General features: G+C 40.5%; 1 protein-coding gene and 2 long non-coding RNA genes across 3 annotated transcripts in view; 1 reads left to right on the top strand and 2 right to left on the bottom strand.

Moving 5' to 3' along the window:
• Nucleotides 1–3,087, bottom strand: part of LOC104944864 (uncharacterized) — a 22,845-nt gene extending 19,758 nt beyond the window's left edge. Inside the window, exon 1 of the long non-coding RNA XR_798278.1 lies at nt 2,865–3,087. This is a non-coding gene — a long non-coding RNA (uncharacterized lncRNA). The remainder of the gene's footprint in view (nt 1–2,864) is intronic.
• A 3,374-nt stretch (nt 3,088–6,461) lies between these two features.
• On the top strand, nt 6,462–22,620 carry LOC104944838 (uncharacterized). Its single transcript, XR_798273.1, has 4 exons — nt 6,462–6,473; nt 8,472–8,477; nt 22,375–22,377; nt 22,499–22,620. It is a non-coding gene; the product is annotated as an uncharacterized lncRNA (long non-coding RNA).
• On the bottom strand, nt 15,485–19,893 carry naga (N-acetylgalactosaminidase, alpha). The gene is made up of 8 exons (XM_010770408.1): nt 19,715–19,893; nt 18,998–19,138; nt 17,913–18,124; nt 17,735–17,829; nt 17,429–17,590; nt 17,074–17,271; nt 16,782–16,922; nt 15,485–16,043 (listed from the first exon to the last, which is right to left on the bottom strand). Exons 1-8 carry the CDS (start codon nt 19,867–19,869, stop codon nt 15,840–15,842), a joined length of 1,308 nt encoding a protein of 435 aa, XP_010768710.1. The 5' UTR covers nt 19,870–19,893; the 3' UTR covers nt 15,485–15,839.
• Nucleotides 22,621–23,292: the final 672 nt, after the last annotated feature.

Raw genomic sequence — 23,292 nt, 5'->3', positions numbered from 1 at the left:
GTGTGCCTTGGCTGTACACTAAATGCCATATTGTTGGGTTTTTCTCTTCATTTATGTCAATTAAGAACAACAACATTAATTATTTAATACGTTTTGGGTGTTATTTTGTGAAAAAAACAACATGTATTTATTTATTGGAAAATAGTTAAAGGTTGCTTTAGATTGCAAGCCCGATATAATACAATGCATGCTTTAATGTTGTTATGACCAAGGTATATAATATGTTTTTTTCTTTTTAAAGAAGTTGAGGTTGAAGTAAAACAAAAACTCATCTATTAACCAAAATGATAAAAAATGAAGAATGTAAATGTCCCTCATGATGCACAAGGCTTAATGCAATGCTGTGGAAATCAACCACACACTACAAATGCCTAATATGTATGTGTTTTTGACATTATTTAACCTTTGCTCTCCTGCTTTGTGACAGTGCTGGCCTGCAGGAAAAAGACGTCATCATCAGCATCAACGGCGAGCCAATCGCCTCGGCCAGTGATGTCAGCGCTGTCATAAAGCGGGACGAAACGCTGAAAATGGTGGTGAGGCGAGGCAACGAGGACGTGATCCTCAGCATTGTCCCCGAGGATATCGAGCCCTGACCCCTCAGCGGAATGAGTGCAATCAACCCAACCAGTCAACCAATCCCTAGCTGGCTCCGTGTTTTTCAACCAATCATGAACACTTTGGAAAACCAAGCAACCAATAGGAGTGTGCATCTGGGGCCACACCTACTGCATTTAAAAACGTTTTATTATTAGCCCAACTGCTACTCTTCTTCTTCTGTTAAACTCGCACATATCTTCCAAGATCCGACTTTATGACCCTGGGAACTGATGCTTCGACCCTTACGAAATACTTCTTATATTAGTTTGTTTTCTGATCCCCATTTACTTTCACAGACCTTTTATGTCCAACTAACCCACATCTAGCTGCAAAAGGGATACTGCAGGTTACCGTAGTTCTGATCCGTTGTGTATGTTCTTGATGGAATATTTTTTTAATAATATTTTTTTGTCTGTTTCTGTTTGATGACATTTAAAAAAACAAAACGAAATACATTTTTGATTTTAAAAGTGTTGTCAGTCGAATTGATCTCGAAAAGGTTCTTGATGGATTTAACGATGTCCACGAAAACTTGATAAATTGTAAAGTTAGCAGCCATTGGAACCTAGTGTCGAATTTTGTAAAACTGATATTTTTACTCAGATTTTGTTAAAAGCAAAAGGAGATACAATATGCGTCTTAAATTCATCAAGTGGCCCGAGACATGACATGAATACATGTTTAAATAGCCCTATTATGCATTTGGGGTTTTCCCTCTCCTGTAGTGTGATACATAGCTTTTAGTGCATGTAAATGGTCTGCAGAGGCTAAAATCCCTGTGTTCCCTCCAGAGGAAGTTCCTCTCCCACACCCTGAAACACGCCTGAAACGCCTACATTGGTCTCCTTTGTTCTTCCATAACATAGTGACATCCCTATGTATCATCCAGACTTCTATTAGCTAGTTCTCCAACACATTGTACATGATAGGCTAAGGGGCTGGACATCTCTAAGCGGTTGACCAATAACAACAGAGCTGGCCAGCTAACCAATCAGAGCAGACTGGGCTCTGGTTTCAGACAGAGGGTGAAAAGAGGTGCTGCAGCACAGGCAGTATGAGAAAAATAAAGAGCTTTTTNAGGACTCTTGCTTGGTAGCACATGTACCTCCGAGTCAGATGCTTCAGAAGCGAGGCAAGAATCCCTCCTAGCTTCGGAAAACGAAGAATGGTGGAACAGCCTGTTCCACCATTCTTCGTTTTCCGAAGCTAGGAGGGATTCTTGCCTCGCTTCTGAAGCATCTGACTCGGAGGTACATGTGCTACCAAGCAAGAGTCCTCGACATTGAGAAACACCCTGTGAGTTCTGTGATAAGCAGGTTGTCTGCTCTGCTCAGATGCAGCTAAATGACATGACATGTTACTTGTTAGACGCTTTTATCCAAAGCGACTTACATACTCAATACTGTGGGCAATCCCCACAGGAGCAATTTGGGGTGAAGTGTCTTACCCAGGGACACAACGACATGCTGACTGCAGTGGGGTTTGAACCTGCTCCACACGCCTCCCTCCTAAATGCTGTCGTGATTAAATGCTATATCATGTTTCAAACCATATCAAGGATTATTTCTGAAACAGTATGGAGCTCAAGTTCTTCTTTTCTTGTGGGTTTACTACAAGGTGAGTTCCTTTTTTATTTCCTTATTTTTTACACATAAGGCGCATTCACACCGCAGGACTTTTCCCACAAAGGTTCATGACAACTTAGTTCATGAGAACTCTTTAGTTCTCATGAACTAAGTACAGATCGCAGTCACACCGGAATAAGTTCCTGGGGAGGATTAGGCAAATGAAGCCGCTGACATCACTTCTTCTTCTGCTTTGGGTTTACTGGCAGGCCGCAAACAACTTCACGGCGTATACTGCCACCCGAAGTCCCCAGCCGGAAGTCCCCGGAGTTGGGGACTGGCTTCAGTAGAAGCTGCTGGGACTCCCAGCAGCTTCTACTAAAGCCTTCCGAGTAAATCGCCAGAACGCCGACACCTCCTCATCTCCACCGCTCCCATGTTTTATAAATAATAAAATGGCGGCTTCACAAAACGTTTTGGGAGTTTTACGGGGCGTGGTTTGCATTCCGCCCAGCCAATCAGACATAGGAACCTTTTTCTCCCACGAAAGTACCTGCTCTCTAGCAGGGACGGAAAAGGGGGTAAAAAAGGTTCTGATTAACTAATTTTGGTTCCGGCTCTTTTTGGTGTGAACGCGACATTTCGGAACTATATCGGAACTAAAGTGGGAAAAGTACTGCGGTGTGAACGCGACTATACTCTCTCCAGTACAGGTTAGCTCTGAGTGTTAGTAATGCTTGCTAATGCAAACAAAGACCGTATTACGTCCAAAACACGTCACACATTGTTTCTGATAGCAGCGTTTCTGATAGGGCCGACCCACATTTCCGATATTACATCATATCAGAAGCAAATCTGAATCAGCTCTGTTGTTCCCCCATTTTTTTTGACTTGGGTATGGAGGAAAAGAGAGAGGGTTTTGTTTTCTTCGGCACACCGGGGACACATATTTATGTATAAAATAAATCAAAAAGTGCATTTTGCATGATAGGACACCTTTAAAATCTACATTATTTCTATGTCCAGCAACATCAATGATTGCAAAAAATTGTAAAAAAGGTCTTGGTCCGCAATCAGCTCTACTGTGTTATCGTCAGTGCTGGTTATTAAACCAACATGGCCAAAATGACAAAATCGAGACTTCAAAATGTAAGTCCACAAACCAATCGATTACATCACAGGGACCATCTCTAATGTATGCCCCTGTATACCTTCAAAGCTCATTACATTCCCACTAGCATCTGCTTTACTTAAGTTTAGTGCTATATCTAACAAATGTTATCATGCAAAACAAAGAGGAAAAACAGAACACCTGCTAATTAAAAATATGAACACTGCCATTCTGATTATATTAGCATGCTGATATTAGCATTTGGCTACAATCAACTATGTTAAGTGCAGCCTCATGTAGCAGCTAGCCTGGCTGGAGAGTGCATCTATGTCCCCGGGATTCTGTGCTCCTTGGGTGAGTATACCCTTAATATAAATACATTAAGGAGACCTGTTAAAGACCTTTTGTTCTCGGCAGTATTTTTTACCAGTGCCAAATGTTCAATGTAGCCTATGTTGTCTTGGATCTACATGTTGCAATCACCCAGCTTACTGAGGTTCTACATGTTAAAACCAATTGCAATCAAATCAGCCAGCAATATTGTTTCTTGATTTTGATCCCTGATATCTGGCAATGTCTCCCTTCATTATTTTGCAATTTGTATTGCAAAAGGTATATACCAATCTCTTGCAATGATAACTATGGGAAGATAAGACCCTGGGAACATCAGTTCGGATCCAGCATGGCTTACTCTTTTTTCTCTCTCCATCTCTTGGCAAGGCAGAGGGAAAAGTCTAGTTGCAACATAGGGTAAATATAACTTTGAGTTGTAGCAGTGAAAATAGAGTGAGAGCAAGGAAGCTATTTTTTCGAAAAAAAGTATGACATGTCTAAACCTTCCTCTTATTTCCTCACCTTATATTGATTTTTCAGTTGCATTTAAATATAATGCATCTCCATGTTTTATATGTAATAGCTTATACACTATTTTCAGGCATACTAGTTAAAATAGTTTTTATGCCTTGAGGAGAAATATGCAGAAATGCAGTTTAGGGATTCCAGCTGCCCCCTCCCACATCTTAAACCCAGTTTCCTCTGCGAAAAGTGGCATGGCCTGCCTGCCTGCCTGCCATACATACATACATACATACATACATACATACATACATACATACATACATACATACATACATACATACATACATACATACATACATACATACATAGAGGTAACCCAGTAATTAGGGGTACTGTAATTATGCCTTAGCTTTGTAAACTGGTTGGGCAGTGTTGCCAGGGAAGGTTTTGTTGACTGTAGGATTATGACAGGGAACTTAAATGGTATGTGTTTATCTACATTCTACAGCAGTGAGAGCTGCAGTCTAAAATATCCACCAGGTTCTCGGTAATGGAGTGGCTCAAGCTGTAAAGTTCAGTGGTCATCATCATCATTATCCTTGTTGTCACTCTTACTGGAATCTGATGCATTTCTGCCACAGCAGGAGGATGTTGGACATCATAAACATTAAATTAGATCAGGCACCAAAGTTAAGTTTTATTATATAATGTTTATTCTTGTTTGGCTTCTGCTTTTACCTTCAGTGATGGTAGGTGCCAACACTATGGGGACTCACTTCCATTTTTGGTCCACACAAGGAAAACCATTACATTTTGGTGTTAAGATTTCGTTCTGGTTTATGGTTGGACTGGTCTTGGCATGGAGTGGGTATGCCTACATTTAAGATTAGTACTGGATATTAATGCCAGGATTATATATTTGTATTTGACATAACCTATTAGCCTCCTTCCTGATCAAATGTTATGACTGTATGTGGTTGGTTATAGGACCTGAACAAATATGTAATATCATGTATTCAAGTAGCACAAAACAATGAGTAATGTTAAGTCTTGGTTATTCTAGCTTTCCTATTGCTTTGGGGTTTGAAAAGCAAGTGCTCCCAGTTACTTTTACAATTGTTTAAGTAGAATTTGAAAAAGTTCTATCAATTTTTCATATGATTCTGGTTTCCAGCTTCCCATTTTCTGATGTATTTAAATGTCAAACATTGATTACCTGTCTGCCTCTTTCAAAAGGTTGGTGAGCTGTGTAAGTTCAAGGAGAATGGAAATCAATCCTAAAGACTATTGTTATATTTATGACAGTGATATTTTTATTAATACATTACAATGTTGTCAATAAGCCAAAACAAAAGTATCCTGGGTAGAACTGTAACTCAATGCAGTGTCCTACTTTGTGACAGGTGTGTGTGTGTGTGTGTGTGTGTGTGTGTGTGTGTGTGTGTGTGTGTGTGTGTGTGTGTGTGTGTGTGTGTATGTGGGTTGGTGTGTGTGTCTTTGAAAGACAGGTGGTTGAGGAAGTAAAATGTTTGACACTGGCTAATTACAAAGGCAGTCTTGTGACTTTCTACGGCCGTATTTTCCATAGGTGTTGACAGAAAAGCTTTTTATAATAATTTACACATGTATAATATAAGCACCAGGCATGTGTTTCTATTCATGAACACACAGTTAGCCGACCATAACAGCAGGAAACTCAGCATCTGATCAAAATGAAATCTAGTGTGTCTCGTCCTCCCCCTCGCTCTCCCTCTCTCAGCACCCGGTTCTTAAGTTCCCACACGCCACCACAATAAATCCTCCCACAACAATATTTCCATTCATGCCACCACAAATCACATTCATGATAGTTGCAGATTTATAAGTTATCATTCCTTTTAAGGGCATTCTCAAACTCAAATTCCAATGTGCAACATTTCCATATTCTCATGACTGTCAGATCAGCAGATTTATTTTCTCACCCCACTCTGAAATAAACAATGGCCGCTTTTCTGGACTTCAAAGTGCTAGAGGGGGTGAGACTGGGCTGTTTGGTAGCATAAAATAAAGGTGAGAGATTGGGGTTTATCAGAGATTTCCTATGAGAAAATGCTCAAATGTATTCAACTAGTGCATGTGGAAAGGTGGTCTATGTGTTTCAGAAAAATCCATTACTGGGGATTTTCAGTACGGACTCTTTGGAGGAAGACTTTGTTGTCTTACAGTTTTCTAAATCTCTGCCTTTCACTTGTGTGCTCTGCCATTTTTTTCCCCTGAGTTATTTTGACCTAACATGACGTGAGAGGCCTTTGACTTTCCAGGAAAATATAATTTGCAAAACACACCTATACACTTTGAAACACCACAGTAGTTGTGCCACTTTGCAACAGCATTGTTGTTGTTAGCTTTAATGGTTTTCAGTGTGATCATAGGTACAAGGCGTTGGAGTCAAGGTCAGCTAAAACTGATATGACTACAAATGACATTCATTCATTCATTAGTCATTCAGTTAGTGGTTGTGTAGCTCCTTGGGTCTTGAGGGGGAAGCACCTGATTTATTGGGGAACAGATCCCCAATCATTGGTCAGGTAATGCCCTATCGCCCCCCAGTGGTCATAGGGCAAATGCAAATGACCTTGGAGGTCATATCAGAGCAAACACCCAATTGATTTTGTGTTAAAAACAAATAAAAATGTGTATACTTTAAGATATGATTGTATTTCCTACACATTAGGAGGTTGTAATCTGAGGATGCAGGAAAGTAAAGAAAAATAGTTAAATACTAAATACAGTTATGCTTCTTGCTTATTATTTATCAGTGTATTTTTTATTGCAAGAAGCAGTCCATGAACAAGAAGGCAGCAAGATAAAGCAAATCTGATTGTGAATGTGTCTGACATGCTACCCTGAGTCATTTATAATGCCGTACGTGACAATGTTCATACATAGCTAGGTTTTGACCCAAAATCTCTTCTGACACGGTGACACAGGGCAAGGGACGTTTACGTCACAGTTTTGACAAGTAGCTCTTTTCTTTGCCACACACAAAGCCTCAACTGTGCTCATAATGGACTGGAAGAACAGCTGCTGGCGTCAGCTCCAAGATTGTGAACCATGCTGAGCGGTGGTAAAAAAAGCCTTTGCTGCAGGTGGCAGCATGTGGATGTGAGCCCCACAGCGCAGGTGGGCCCCGGGTGCAAGTGCATATCGGCCCCAGTAGTGCCAGAAGGACTCTGGTCGCGCTGCGTCAGTAAAGCAGGTGCTTTCTGCACCATGAACTCTGTTTCACACCAACACTGCAAGTATGTGATTATGACAGAGATTATGGATTTCAGTTCTTCACCCTGTCTCTGTCTCTTCAATCTGACTGCCAAGCACCAAAATATAAAATTGTCTCGCTTTATAGCTTTTCAGAAGTCTTCATATAGACTTACACAACAGGCAAATAAGACCAAACACAAGAACACACACTCACACTAAAGCTGTGCCCGGTCCCCAAAGTTAATGTTTAGACGCACTATGCCTGCTGAGATATACTCAGCATGCAGCGCGAACGCTGGGCTGAAGGTCCCCACATGTGTGTTTGATCTTATCCAGGCAACAGCAAGCCAAATGACATGGATTAAAGGACCCGAGGGTAGGGGGGGGGGCGGTTGGCGAGGCAGCACGGTCCTCACAAGCTTTGAATGACCTACCTGACACTAAGTTTTTTATGTAAGAGACACACAATTACCTCGAAAGAAGTAGGTTGCTTACAGAGAAGTGGAGCGACATGAGGTTGACTGGTAGAAAGGCAGCATAAGACAGGTTGTGATGTCTCCAAAAAAACATTGATTCAGGATATTTGTGTAATAGACGTGTGCTTGTTGCTAGGCAGAGTAAAAAAAGACGGTTCTCTCCAAACCACTTTCTATTAACATGGGGTTCTAACTTTAGGAATATTTTTGTCTTCTTAAAAGAGCAGTTAAACTGATACCTGTATTCCCAAAAGCTGAGCAAACAATGTGTAACATTATGTTTTCAAGTATTATTTGATCTTATACATTTATAAGTTTGCACACAAAAGGATATAACGTGTTCTTGTCAAACAAGAATATAAATTGTTTTCACAGTGTTACAAACACAAAATGTCCCCCAACAAGTTTCACAACCACATAAACTGCATTCGTATGGACTTTTATTGTTAACAGGGGAAACATGACTGAGTTGTTCTGCACAGCGGCACTTTGAGCCAAATGCTAATATTAGCATGCTGATGTTTATCACGTGAAATGTTGTTTGAATTGTGAACATTATACCATTTGCTTATAGTACTGAACACAGCACATGTGACTGGTTCATTGGCTTGTTAGTTTGTATGTATTTGATCAAAAAACAACATATCGGGCAGTTTGAAAAAAGATTTACCTTGTGGTAAGCTAAAGGTCAGAGAATCGCAAAATTCAATATGATTCATCACCTTGAAACCATGAAAGATACAAAATGTCATCATGCTAGCAATGCTAATAATATAGTAAACATGACTCGGGTGAAAGCAGCAGTATCCAAGGTGGTTTTATTGGTGTAAATGAAATTATAATTGACAAGCCACAGTATGACCTCCTCTTCAGGACACATTTACTGGGATACAGGAACAGTTGCAAGGGTGCAACTGTACAAATAAGTGACAGATTGACCGACAGGCAAAAGTCACCTCAATGACAGTCTGAAAGACTGAGAGAAAAGAGGGATTACAATCATTGCCAGCGGTGAGAAGAATCCAAACATGTGAAAAAAAAATAGATGCTGACAGACAAAAACAAATATAGCACAAAAACACGTGCACATGGTTATTCACAGGTCCTGACTAAAGGTTACGAAAAGCATTGTTGACCGATCACAGCTCTATTTTTAAAGGTGAGCCCCCACAAGACACCTTTTTGCAAACTAATGTTGTCAGTCAAATCTTATAAAGCATCATGCTGTATTTCATTATGTGGCTTCACCCTAAAATAGACGCATTATCAGCAGAGGCTCAAATGGCTTCATGTTACCTACCGCGTTGTTGCTGTGTGAATTTGAATCAACTATCTGCTGGAAATCTGCCAAGTTTCTATTAAATGTGACCCTTACACCACACACACACACACACACACACACACACACACACACACACACACACACACACACACACACACACACACACACACACACACACACACACACACACACACACACACACACACACACACACACACACACACACACACACACACACACACACACACACACACACACACACACACACACTTGCCAAAGAACTCCACCTGCTCTATCCAGTCCTTTCCAACCATTTTCCTTGCAGCCAATGCTGGCCAGATCCTGCTGCTGTGTTGGCTGTGCTCTGCTTCAGCCAGTGAAAGGGAAGACGAGGTTTTGTTCGCCTGCCCAGAAAGTCTTTGGGATTTGACACAGAAAAAACCTCAAGACAGGGAATACAGTGGAAGAGAGAGAAGTACAGTGAGGGAATGGGGTGACCACACACACACTCACAGATGTGCAGCACGTCTCTGCACGTCTACAGTAAATGTGGCTTGTGGGATCCGGGATATAGAGGAGTTGGGTGTGAGTAAAGAAGAGTCAGGAAAGAATGAGACCATGACAGTGTGTGTGTGTGTGTGTGTGTGTGTGTGTGTGTGTGTGTGTGTGTGTGTGTGTGTGTGTGTGTGTGTGTGTGTGTGTGTGTGTGTGTGTGTGTGTGTGTCTTCAAAGTGTCTGTGTGTATGAGAGGGAGAGCAGTATTGGCTGCAGTCTCTGACTTTGACCCACACAGGCTGCCAGTAAGAAGGCAGCTGACAGCCTGGCCGGTTGCCATGCGAACCCAACGCCTCTGCAACGTGCAGGCTGCCTCGTACACAGCAGCGTCGTGGAAACATTTACTGGGTTACTGAGTCAACAGCAGCAACTGGTGGACAAATCCAGACATTCATTCATAAAAATCACAACCACAGCATTTCACTTTAAGTTTAGTGGTAACAGGCGTCAGAATCTGGAAGTCTGAGCTACTTTCTCATGAAAAATGTTTTGCACTGATGTAATCGAGGTTTCAGTTAGTGATGACACTTAGATGAATCAGTAACTGTTGAAGTTTGCAGACATTACAAGTTTTGCCATTATGCACGTACATATTTCCACACGCCACTTGCTGTACATTTCTTAATAATAAACTAGCATATATCCTCAGTCTCACTCCAGCTGAAACAACAGCATCTCCAAATGGCCAGCAGGACATCCTCTGCTATAACATCCCATAGGGCAGGGCAGGACAGAACAACCTCCAGCAGACGTCCAAAGTCCGAGACACAAATTAGTTAAATGACCCAGCACTTTTAGATGGAGGAGAAATCCTACACTGAGTCTGCAGCAAAAATATTCTTTCGCTTTAAAGGTCACAGAGTCCAACAGAAGAGAAAAGTGTGTAATGTAAGCCATTCTGGCCAGAGTTGGAGGTATCTGGTCTTTGCCTATTGCATGAGGGAGTAAACGTAGAAAGAAGACATTCAGACAAAGCTAAACCAAAAAAATCTATTAGACAAGTCTCTGTTAATTGATACCTTCCATTTGCTTAATAATAGGACAGTGTCCGTTCACAATATGCCTGTTCATGGAAGAAAAAACACTGTCACACCAGGGAAATACATTCTTTCTATTCTGCTAGCAGCAGCCAATCCGCTTGTCTTGATTCCAGGGAGGTAAAGAAGAGTTTGTTTATACATTAAAATATTCTGCATCCTACCAGCATCCAAATTGGACTGCAAAGCCTCACTCTACGGAGGACATGTCAGTCCACTGAAGCCCCGCCCCTTCTGCTGCACAGAACTTTGTTTGCTTGACTAATTTAAGTTTATTAATATTGAAGGCAATGCTTTTCCAAATGTCACTAAGTTCTCCCTCGTTGCCCAAGAAATACACAAAGTAGTACAGTACTAAGCAGTGAAAACAGATAAACGGTTCAAGGGATACGCAGAGTACATAGACAAAGATGCCTTGCTTTACAGTTAGACTCAAAAAAGGCAAAAGGGTTTCCAGTCAGAAACGCCAGAGGAAAAAGGCTATTTTGTCCCACCTGCACTTAAAATGGGTGGAATACCATACTATTTAAACATTATGTAAACAGTTATGAGTCTGCCCTACAACCCTACTGGATAAAAATAGTCTACTCGTTGTTGCTGTAAATATTTGTTCAAAACCTTTTTTTATTCATATAAAAGTAACTTTTCCATACGATGTGTAACTTAAGAAGGAAAACACCATGACAGAAAAACAGCAGTGACTGCGCGCGAAAGGTAAAAAAAGTAACAGATTAAATAGTCCCGCTTAAATGATACTAGTCTAGTTAGTTAAGCTATACCTGTCTGTAAATTAATGAATGCTGGAGTAACAAAAACACATTTGCTTGTAGCTTTTGTCTTTCGTTCTATCCATTTACCAGATAAATCTTAAATTAGACGTTATGTTTAGTCTAGTCAAGCAATAACCCACAAGAGGGAGAGATACTTTATGTCAGCAGGGCTGTGATAATATATAGGCACAAGGCAGCATGCCACAAACAAGAGGTTTTACACCTTATATTACACACTTGACCTTAATATTTTCAAACTTCAAATCCTTGCTCCTAATTTGTCTCTGCAGCAACCAATCCATTGACCAGTGTTGTCTGGTGACAAAGGAGAATAGTGCGCAGAGATTTAATGAAGCTTTAATGAAGGCTTTGGGGGTCAACCAGGATGATAAGATGACCGAGGGATGCGATAACGGTGCTGCTTGAGATCAGACTTTGGTATTGTGATGTCATGACTCAGCAACCAGACAGGCAGCACCAGCAGGAGTGATGATGATTTCACCCATGTGAGCTGAAGAGCAGTGCCAGCGTGTGTGTATGAAAGAAATTGTCCAACCCTCAGGTTCCCAGGCTCAGAGAGTAAAACGTATCTGCATGCAAGATAACTATGTGACAAAATTACAGAATGCAGAAACAGGAATGCTAGGCAAACACAGAAGACACGCAGCTAAAATACGTTTCTATTACTGTGGCAGCACCCTGGAGGGTTTGGGTGTGTGGCCTCCTTTGAGAGAATGCATTTATTCTGACCTATATGCAAAGTCCTGTGTGCATCCTATCCATCCCCAGTGCACCCGCCCTCTGTGGGGATGGCGCGAGGCAGAGAGCGTGACTAGCAGTGTGACAACAACAACAACGTGTGTGTCGGCCCGAAGGAGGGGGATCAAGCTGATCTGAATCAGGGGTGCTGCTGTTGGTGTTGGAGGGGGGTACAAAGACGAGCGTGGCAACTGCGCCTCTGCAGCTGTGAGCCTACGTGAGCCTCGGCAGGAACGCTTTCGCTCCTAGTCTCAAACCCCCTCCCCTACTGTTTCCCCAACTCTCATCTCCAACTCTCTCCCCTTCATTTGCACCTAATAGACTTTTGAAAGCACTCCCTTCCCTCTTTCTCTCTCTTTTTCTCTATGAAAACTCCCTCAGTCCTATCCCACGTCATACTCCCAAACAGCGGGGACCTTGACAGTGAAAGATGTGTCGTGTTCGGGCAGCCAACGGATATCTGAGACGACTGAAAGGGAAAGAAAGGAAGCAAAGATAATCTTTCCCACACACACACACACACACACACACACACACACACACACACACACACACACACACACACACACACACACACACACACACACACACACACACACACAACATCTGATCTGGCCTGAAATGACCTAGAAGGGATATGTGTGTCTGTGTGTTTCCCTGAGCCAATTTACTCATGTCATAGGTACGCATGTGCGGTAAAATGCATGCCAAAGCACAGTGCACACACACTCATGTGATTCCTTCAGTATCTCGAGACTGCCTGTAAACACACGGCTTTAAGACCAAGGTCAGAGGTGATACAATATGCACAGGATTTAGCACAATGAGGAGGAGAGACGGCAGGAATGAAAATTAGGAGGAGAATGAATACAATAAAGAAATGAATACATGACTGATAAAAAAAACAGGAGAAGAAGGAAGAGCCAAATTAGGTATAAAAATAGGAAACACATTGTTGTGCATGTGCAAACCAGAGTGATGCCAGGGGAGAGTTTATCATAACAGAGATAAGGACTGAGCTGAAGCGGCTGACTGTCCTTGTGCTCTTCAGCAGGTGCATTTCTTGGCAGTGGATGGGAGTGGAGGGCCTTTTCTTTTTCATGCAGCCTGAAGAGCAGCGCTGACCTCTACTGGCTCCATGTGGATGTGTACATGTTAGCTAAAGGCCTCGTCCTCTTTTTTAGTCTTTATTTCCTGTACATTATGGAAAGTAATATGCGAGTTTGTACAAAGTTATTATGCAAAACACATAACTAGCGACTGCTTAAATAGCACCATGCCTTAGGATACGGTAATAAAGTGAATTCAAAACAAAGGACACAGTTGTAGATTTTGACTGCATGTATTTTAAACCAGGAAATTCACAGGTTGTTCCCAGGGTAAATTCAAGTAACAATGGACACAATATGTATATCTATTTCGGGTGAACAATTTTATTTAAAATAATAATCCTAATTATTTTTGATCAATGATTCGACTATTGTCTAAAGTTCTCTTTGTAATAGTCACCGTTCTCATCTTAACTTGGTGTGAGACTGGTATGCAGAACAGTAGGCTATGTGTCTTGTGTGTATCTGTGTACAGTGGAATCCTACCACATTTGACGTAGGTTTCCTTTCATTCACAGCATTCTTACTGCAGGCAACAGGTTGTGTATCTTGTGGGATGGCCTTCTCACCAGGGACTGGAAAAGGCTCTCTGGAATCGTCTCTTGAATCCTCTTTATCTCCCATGATGGCTATGAGATCTCTTTAGAAGAAGTCATCCTAGACATAGAGTTCGGTTTATTAAATGAACTTATTTCACACATTTCTGCAGTACTTCACTTTCACTCATAAGTAAGACAATTAGGTCAGAGCTACTTCAATAAAAAATATTGCAGTTTCACTACTTTTAAATATGAATCACTTATTGCAAACAGTAAAAATACGAGCGCTCAAAGGTAATTTAGCTTGAAAATTAACTTTACATTTTAGCCCGCAGCTAAAATGCGGCAATAACACAAAGATAAAAGACTGCATGAGAACCAAAAAATGTGCTAATCCTGTTTGTTTGTTCGTTTGTTGCTAACTTTTTTTGCATATTTTGTTTACAATTATATGGGAATTGCGTGTTGCTAAATAGCGTTGCAGCTAGCGGACTTTTTGATGGCTAACACGTCTTACCATATGTTAATGCCAGTAGATTCTCTAACTAGCTGTACGTTAAGACATGCTAGATGCATGCTAAGTTTTATTTGTATTTATTGCACAATCAAAAAGGCACGTCATGTGAAAGAGAACATTCAATACTCACCGATTGTAACATCTGGGAGGAAAATGGTTCCCTATTAATCCACACATTTCAATTGTTGAGATTAACAATGAGCATTAAAAACACAACATTAAAAAGTGTTCACACAGTTTCGGCTTGCCCTTTGACCTTTCATCTTTACTGTCGTGAATGGTCATTGGAGCGTTAGATTGGTGGTTTATTTATTTTTTAAATTAGATTAATTGGATATTTGCCAAACTTAGGTTTCTTACTTTATTTATAATGCAACAAATGCAACAATAATAGATTTTTCAAGTGAAATCGTATAATTATGAGAATAATGGTTGTAATTTATTTGTAGGTCCTTTAAGCAGTCTGGGCTACAAATACTGGTAAATTGGGAAGTGAGAAATTATAGTTTACCAGCCTTTGGTCAATTGAATTACCCTGGAAAGTCTTAAGAAACTGAACTGAAACCAGGTAGGTCACATTCTCATGAGTGTTGCAAAACCACAGCTGCTGAAAGTGCAGTGTGTTGTGTTCATATGTTTGTGTGAACTGTCTTTATAGCAGACTCAATAGGATTGTCGCAGAGGTGCCCTTGAGCTCCCCAGGTGCTTGTAGCTACTGCTTCTAAATAGGATGGGTTAGATGCAGATACATACTAAATTTCACTGGGTGTAGTGCTGAGATGCTGTGTAGTCGTTAAATAGTGTAGCAGCCAAAATCATATAGGATTTGATTTCAATCTTTCATTTTCCCATTTCCTCTATTCCATTGTCAGTGTATTGGGCTATTATTGCAAGGTTTTGGGTTAAGGCTACTCCAGTGATGCATTTGTCCATAGCAGGAGTGTTAGCATAACTAACAGTCAGAGTGGAGACATTTCTTTGAGTGTCAGATGGAGCCACAGTTTTTCTATGTGTACATTTATTTTGTTCGAGAACAGCATTTTTATTTTTGATGGGGTGATTATACATCACAATAAATAGTGCTGCACCTAAATCATTCCAAACATAATGACCACCAACCCTTTGCTTAATTTAAAATATTTATTTCAGTGAAGAACATAATTCACAGAATAATCTGCATTAAAGTGCTGATCTGAAACCAGTCATTCAGCTTTTTGGAGATCTCAACAGATACAATTAATCATCTGCCCTAATGCTCTGTGAAGTACATGTGTTCAAAATCATGGATTTTTCAATCACATTGAGTGGGTTTTGTTTTATTGATACTATGTGAAGTATTTAAGAGAAAAAATACAGATAAGGAGCATTTCCAGATTGCTGCCCCTGAGCTTCAATGGATTACTGTACTTGTAATAGCTAGTGCCATGCTTTTAAGATGACACTCTTACATCCTAATGTAACAAAGTGAAATCAGTCAGGGATCAGAGGAAGACAGGAGAAATGGCGTTTTCATCATCATCATCGAAGAGTGATCCCTGCAGTCTGCCACCTCTGTAGAACTGGCGGATGTTCCGTTTGGCAGGCGCAGACACATACCACATGACCACACCTGTTGGGTTCACTGACACCACGAAGCTAGTGGAGTCTTTCAGCGTCATGGTCTTCTCCGTGAAGACATCGTAGATCTGAGTGTGAGAGTATACGAGAAAAAGTGATTTTCCTGCTGAATACATCCTCACTGGGTTAACAAAATGTAAAATAAAACTGGTTAAATGTATTTGTATGGATCCAGCGGACCACAACCGTAGAATAAGTGCACATCATCACAATCAGACAAATATCACCCATAAACAAAGTGCTAACATTGAAGTTGCTGTAACAACAGTTTTACAGTTCAGATCAGACATACAATGGGTGCCATTCAAAGTTTTAATGGCAGGAAATTCAGAAGTGGTTACAGTGGTGGAAGTTGAGAATACCATGTTCTTGGTCTTATCTACATTAAAAAACAAGTTGGTAAAATAATTGATAATTGTAAATCATCAAATGCAGACTGTGGCAAACCATGTGGCATATCAATTGTATTATCTGCATAAAATGTTAATTATGTATAATGTAAATAGAAGTGGACCAAGATAAATCCCCTGTGGCAACCCATTAGAGACGGTAAGAGGGCTTGACTTCTGTGGCTGTAGTAAGTTTCAAGTGTAGCATTATTAGTATTTTGTACTTTTCTTTTTATCAACCATAGCATTATATTTTGATATAGTAATGGTCTGATGAGTGGGTACCACAGACAAAGAAGAAAATAGATATAGGACATAGATATATAGATGTTAATCTAGAAAGTAAAAAAGGGATGGTGCTGAAATTATCAACAAATGGAATGCCAAGGGCCAGATGTTCAATTAGGAAAAACAAACCTGGTAGCTGCCTGTGGTGTAGTTGAGTTTGCTGAGGGTAGTCTGGTATCGGTAGGGCATGTCATTACGACGACTGAAGAAGACCAATGCACTGGCATTTTTTGACAGTGGGCGCCAGTACACATCAATGCCACTCTTCTCCTGCCAGACAAAAATGAAAGAGAAATTGTTAACAATGACACCAAGAATGAGAAGTTATTTATATGTAAAAGGTCTGAGCAGCTAATATCAGTTTATTTCCCCATTCTGATCACTTGTAAGAAGCTGGAAGGACCCAGCAAAAGAGTGTCACCTTTAAAATGCGCCTTCCTTGGATGCCCATGGGATCCTGATTGATGCTGATTGCAATTTTGTTCTGCAAGATGCTGCGGGCCCCGCTGTTGATGGTGCGCAAGTCATTGGACATAAAAAGAGGAGCAGCCATAATCACCCAAATAGCCATCTGAGACCGAGACTGTTCCATGCTGAGGCCAAAGTCACCAGCAATCAACTGTGGAAGTCAAAATTACACAATCAATAGAGGATAAAACAAGTGTTCATACCTGTAGCTTTTTAACTCATAGTACTGGTGCTTCCTGACCTAATTAACAGACTGAATAGAAAATAGTAAAGAGTAAATATGTTATATATTAAACAGTTGAACAAACCATATCAGGGTCGTTCCACTTTCCAGGTCCAGCTGTAGGTCCCAGGACATCTTGGTTTTCAAAGAACCAGTTAATAATTTTCAGCACACTGTCCCAGGAATCCTGGATGTCGCCATAGTTACGCCACAGGTTGCAGATCTCACCCAACTGCGTGTAGTTTACCTAAAAACAAAATTCAGTTTCACAAAAAAGTGAATCAATGATATTTGGATTTAAATTATTACAACAAATTCCTCAAAACAGTCTACTTCCACTGGGGATATTTTTCAATGACCTGAATTATGTTATACTTTGAGATGATTATACCTTAGGTGGTAGGCCCCCCTGGTAGGCAGGCCAACTGCAGGAGTAGCCAATGGGACGGCCAGTAGCATTTAAAGCCTTTGACATTAGAGGGTAACCTGTCCAAGAGAGGAACAAGAGTCAAATCAAGTCAGCTTCATCTCATTAAATACGATGTAAAGGTCCCTTCTTCGTCTCTTACCCTGCTCTTGCTCTGTGGCGTTAGAATAACAACCATCAAATTTAAACATATCCACCTCCCAGTCGGCAAAGGTCTGAGCGTCTAACTCTATCTTGTCCAGTGTTGTCCCCGGGTAGCCCCCGCAGGTGTGTGTGCCCATGTCCCCGTAGATGCCCAGCTTGAGACCCCTGTCATGCATGTAGCGTGCCAGTTTATGGATGCCTCCTGGGAATCTGAAGGAGTGCAAAAAAGGGCAGTTGGAACGATATACCAATTACACAGCGTACAGTCTCAGGCACTCCTTTTTTAATATAGTAAAGAAAATATTTACTTGATAGATCCAAATTGGGAAATTGTTTTGTCACGGCAGCATGTAAACAATGCATTGCACATGAATCAAATATTAAGATAAAATGTGAAATAAACACAAAAAGCAATTATTTAAGTATTTACAGTAGAAAATAAAAAAACAGTAAATATATACATAAGTACAGAGTAGCTCTATAGAATACGAAATACAAACATACAAAATATTCAAACTAAAGTATACACATATACAAATTTAGTATACACATTGAAGTTAGTATACACAATTGAAGTAAGTACACAAAAAAAGTACATCAAACAAAAATAAAATCTTACTAAAAACATAGTGTTATGCCTGAACCAATACGGTAGAGGATATTTTCCACTCAAATAGTGAATCTCTAAATTGACAAAGCCTACAGTTTTTCATTTTAAGCTTATAAGTACTATATCATTGTTTTTTGTGCTTTAATGTGTTTGTTTTTTAACCTCCAAATTTCAACAATGTCTTCTTTGTACATATGCTGGTGCTGCATATAATAACTTATATACCCCGCAGAGTTGTGAAACTACTGACTACAAATGTACAACATTTTCAGTCACATGATTGCATGACTGTCACATTGTAATCACCTTGTTGGACTGTTTTATTGACTTACAAGCCAATAAGTTACAGATTAATATTTGCACTGAGGAAACAGCTCCTGTGTGTGTGTGCGCGCGCGTGTGCGCGCGTGCGCGCGTGCGTGCGTGCGTGCGTGTGTGTGTGTGTGTGTAGACAGAACACACTGCACCGTTACCTTTTGGGGTCAGCCTGTAGCCGTCCATTGTCGTCCCTCTTCATGGAGGACCAGCAGTCATCTATATTCACATACACGTAGCCCAGTTCCCTCCAGCCGTCCTCCGACAGTCGGTCTGCCATGTCCATGAACAGATTCTCACTGGAGGGAAGACAGAACAGCTCATTACGTGTGAGGTCGAGTAAACACATCTTAAAAGCAAATGTAAAATAATAATATCATAAAAGTAAAACTTGTTCTCCTGTAGTTTGTGAAGTAATTTTTATACAAATAAGTGGTTTGGCTTATGAATTGCACTCATTGTTACAAAAAAAGGTTCTCAAGCTTAAGAATAAACACATTTTGACATTTAAAATTCTTAAAATAATATAAATTCTAGGAAAATGGAAATGTTTGAATGCAAATGTAGTTTTCCACTAAACTTTTTTGGTTTCCCGGAGCCCCACATCAAAACTTAAATATGATGGTTGTAGTAAAATAAAACAGACAGGAAACCATTATTCTGATTGTTCAGCAGCAATGTCTGCCAACATGCTACATTTTAAAATAAGTTATCATGTACAGAAGAAGTATATAAGTGCCAGTTCAGGGTGGCTTATCGGAATGGACGGAATTTCGATAATGCAAAAGTTGGTGACAAGGTGAAATAACCCCTGCTTTTAAAAGGAAAGCTCTAGTGAAATCACAGTGTGCTCTATTAATATTATGTAGGCTTGCCTGATGCAGTTCTTGGGGTCGTGGTCACAGTCGATGTCACAGCGGTATCGTTCCCATGCCAGCCAGCCCATGGGAGGGACCCTCATTAGTCCATTGTCGAGGGCGAAGGTGGCCACAGAGAGCGAAGACACAAATAAAAGCTCTGCTAAATGCATAACTGCAGAGGAAAAGGAATAGGTTGAATCAGATGTTAGCTTGATGGATGACATCACAGTTAATGTGTTATGAATGTCTCGTGAAAGGTTTTGCTGCCTCTGTATTCATGTCATGCAGCAAAACAATGTTGTGGTTGTTGAAGCATTTCAGGGTGCATTCTATGGAGCTAATTTCCTGCCATAACTCCACAAACAAACTAAACAGGTTTTACAAATGCCTCATGATTCACTAACAAACACAATGTGGTTTGCAAATACAAAACACCATCTACAAACTAATGCATTTAGTTTTGCAAAGAAAAAACGTATCTATCAAACAAACGCATAACATTTTTCTAATAAATGATGTTTCAGAGACAAATTCAGCATAGGTTTTACAAGTACACACATTTCTTTTACAACTACAACACTTTTTTTTACAAGTACAAAACTTGTTTTTACAACTACAAAACTCTTTCTTCTTATTACTGCCAAAAAGTGACTTTTGGCAGTAATATTCCGCCGTGGCTGGCACATGCTCCACGGCAGCAGGGGGCGCTACTGAGTCCATTGGGGAAGGCGGGAGCCTCCCGCCGGGAGGTTGAGCAGAGCATGGAACAGCCCTTGCCAACCAGATGACAGCGGTTTTCTAGCGATCCAGCGATCTGGGTCAGTGTTATAGTGATAATATTATAAACAAGGTGAATTTAGCGATCACAACGAAAACAGCCAAGAGACATATTGAGCCCAGAAAATGAATGTTATTAGGGCTGTAAATATAATAAGCCTTTGTCTAAAATGGACAACATTGTAACTAAGGAGATTTAAACCATACAGCGATTCTGCACTCTTCATTTTGTTTCCTGCTATATTCAATGAGTGATACAAATATTTTTTAGCAGAAGTTCTGAATAAAACTGATACTGTTGGACTCGGTACTAGTTGACTGCTACCAGAAATAAAAGGAAGTACTTTACTGTGTACTTTGTGAGTAATCCTCTGTCAGAGTCCCCTCCCATAGTTACACTAATGCATGTTTTCTGCTTATCTTTGTGATGAGTGATAAAAGACCAATTTTACCCATAAGTTCTTATATGATATTGATAACTGTGTTTGACTTTGTATTAGTTAGCCTAACTACTTACAATACATTGAATATACTTTTACTGTGTAAAAAGTCAGTGTTTCACCGACGACCAGGTGTTCTTACTTTTATGTAGCTGACGGAGAATTTTTACTTTACACGACACTGTTTCACATTAACACCACTTAATTACTTGCTTCACTCTTAATGACTACAAACAACCGCCGGATGTCTTGAAAGACTCTTTCGCTTAAAGATTTTGAGATATCCGCATTCTTGTGACATGTAAGATACATACGCTTCCTATGGTTTGTGGTGCGGACTGCGCTTCACCAACCAGAGCAAATGAATCGCTCCCAGAGTTTGGCAAGCAAGAGCTCCGAGACCACCTATTTTTAGCGGACCAGAGTCCGCTTGTTAGTAAGAGGTCTCTCGGACTGTGTTCACATCTGTTTTTTTTCTCGACTCTCTATAAACCGCACCAAGAGGTCGTAAACGCACCAGGGTTCGATTCAACCAGGACCTATACAAGGCAGGTGTGTGAACGCTAATTATTTCTCAAGATTTGAAGTGAGTTGTCGAGCAAGCATTCTTGAGGAGCATTCATCATTAATCCTCCAAAAAACATAGTTAGTTTATTCAATAATAATTAATGAGATATACGTGAATCATAACAGGATTTGACAGCTGATAGGAATAATATGATTGTTAAAATAGTATCATTATAATTCAAGGACAAACATAGACGAGGACAGTTAATTAATGTTCTTATTGCAGCAGGTCTGCATAGGATTGCGTACACCTGCTGGTCTAGAGTGAAAAAAACTCATTCAGTTATTGTTCAGTTAAAATTCATTAAATTAAGTCTGCCACCTTATATAATTTATATGTAAGGCTCTTACTGATGTGCCAAAAATAATGTCACCTTAATTGTCTCATGAGTTAAAATATTAATATTGTGTGGCTTTTCCAAGTTAACATTGATATGACTGCGACTCTCCTTAAATCATGTGCACATATACTTCAGATCACCCTCAAGAAAACACGCGCTTACATGGCAAAAAATACTTGCTTATGCTGTAAATTCCTTGATAATGCTGGCAGACTAATATCCTTGATTATGCGGGCTAGAATTCCTTGATTATTCGGGCAAAATCCTTGATATGCGATTAAAAATGCGGCTTCGGTTTTATTGTATGCTATGCGTTGAATATTGTCGCAAGTTCTTAGACCATGCAGGGGTGTGACCGAATCTATGCAGGACTGCGGGGCAATAAGAAATAAACAATTTATGTTTCTGAATATTTGATGCCTGCTTATTTAAACTCTTCATCTCATACTATCAACCCTGCCACTTACGTTATACCCTTTACTATTCAATTGAACACATTCATATGTTTATTTAATGGTAAACTAGGTGCAATTGTCTATTTTGGATCAAGTCAATGCTCTGACGCATGGCGCTAGCGCTTCACACACACACACACACTTCTCGAGCCCTCATTACTTGTTGTCCATTTACTCAGATCGTAATGTGATCAGCTTCAATCTTGGGAGGCTCCTCACTTCGTTTTTGTAGCCCTCAGAAAGGGTATTTGGAGGTTGATGCTCACCGTCGAATTCTTTCTTATGCTCCAACCCATATAGCAGTATGAGGGTCCAACACACAAGTTGCACGGGGTGCAGAATAGTTTTCCCCCCACTTTTTTGCCCGGTCTTTAGTAGAAATGTTCGTCAGGTAAATGTAGATGGATTCGATTTTTTCAATCTGGTGTTTTCTCTACTCGTGTGACGCTTCCACACGCTGTCACTCTCACATCCAGTGGTTGTTTACATTCTGTGATGGCGCGACGCTGTGAGCGTCAACGTCAGACGAGTTAACTTTTTGTTTCTCTCACTTTTGTGTGGAAAAATGCGGGGATATGCGGCCTTGAATAAATATGCGGCCTTTTAAAAGTCTGCGCCTTTTGCCTGAGGTCATTGCGGTAAATTCTGCCGATCGCAGAATCGGCGTTTTTCTGGAGGGTCTAATATACTTCTGCCAGGGGATGCATGCCACCCCTCAAAATCTCCTCCACCCATGAATAATGGTTCCTAATCCGCCCGTCGTGTGATATAGGAATGATCAATGAACACCATCGACGTCTGCACTCACAGTGCGCGGACAGTACGTACTGTTCTTTGATCGGTTACTTATGTGTGGCAGATAATGTAATTGTCAGATTGCTCTGAAGATGTTGGAGGTGGATATTCTATTCATTTTCACCGTTCACACAGTCAGGTGATTTTGCCAGGTGGTTCCGGATTAACCTGGTTTCCTGATCAACTGGGGCACAGAGGTGGGATGGCGCGTGGCCTTC

This window comes from Notothenia coriiceps, unplaced genomic scaffold (genome assembly GCF_000735185.1).
Source record: "Notothenia coriiceps isolate Sejong01 unplaced genomic scaffold, NC01 NC01_scaffold00000339, whole genome shotgun sequence".
NCBI classification, from domain to species: Eukaryota; Metazoa; Chordata; class Actinopteri; order Perciformes; family Nototheniidae; genus Notothenia; species Notothenia coriiceps.
This window is presented reverse-complemented; position numbering and strand designations above follow the sequence as displayed.

Excerpts from the sequence above, each read along its gene's own strand:
- naga (XM_010770408.1), bottom strand. The coding sequence starts at position 19,869 with ATGCATTTAGCAGAGCTTTTATTTGTGTCTTCGCTCTCTGTGGCCACC. Across the intron at positions 18,125-18,997 it reads CTACAGGCTGACCCCAAAAG|ATTCCCAGGAGGCATCCATA; the intron begins GTAACGGTGCAG and ends GCACTCCTTCAG. Across the intron at positions 17,591-17,734 it reads AGGGGGGCCTACCACCTAAG|GTAAACTACACGCAGTTGGG; the intron begins GTATAATCATCT and ends TTTTGTTTTTAG.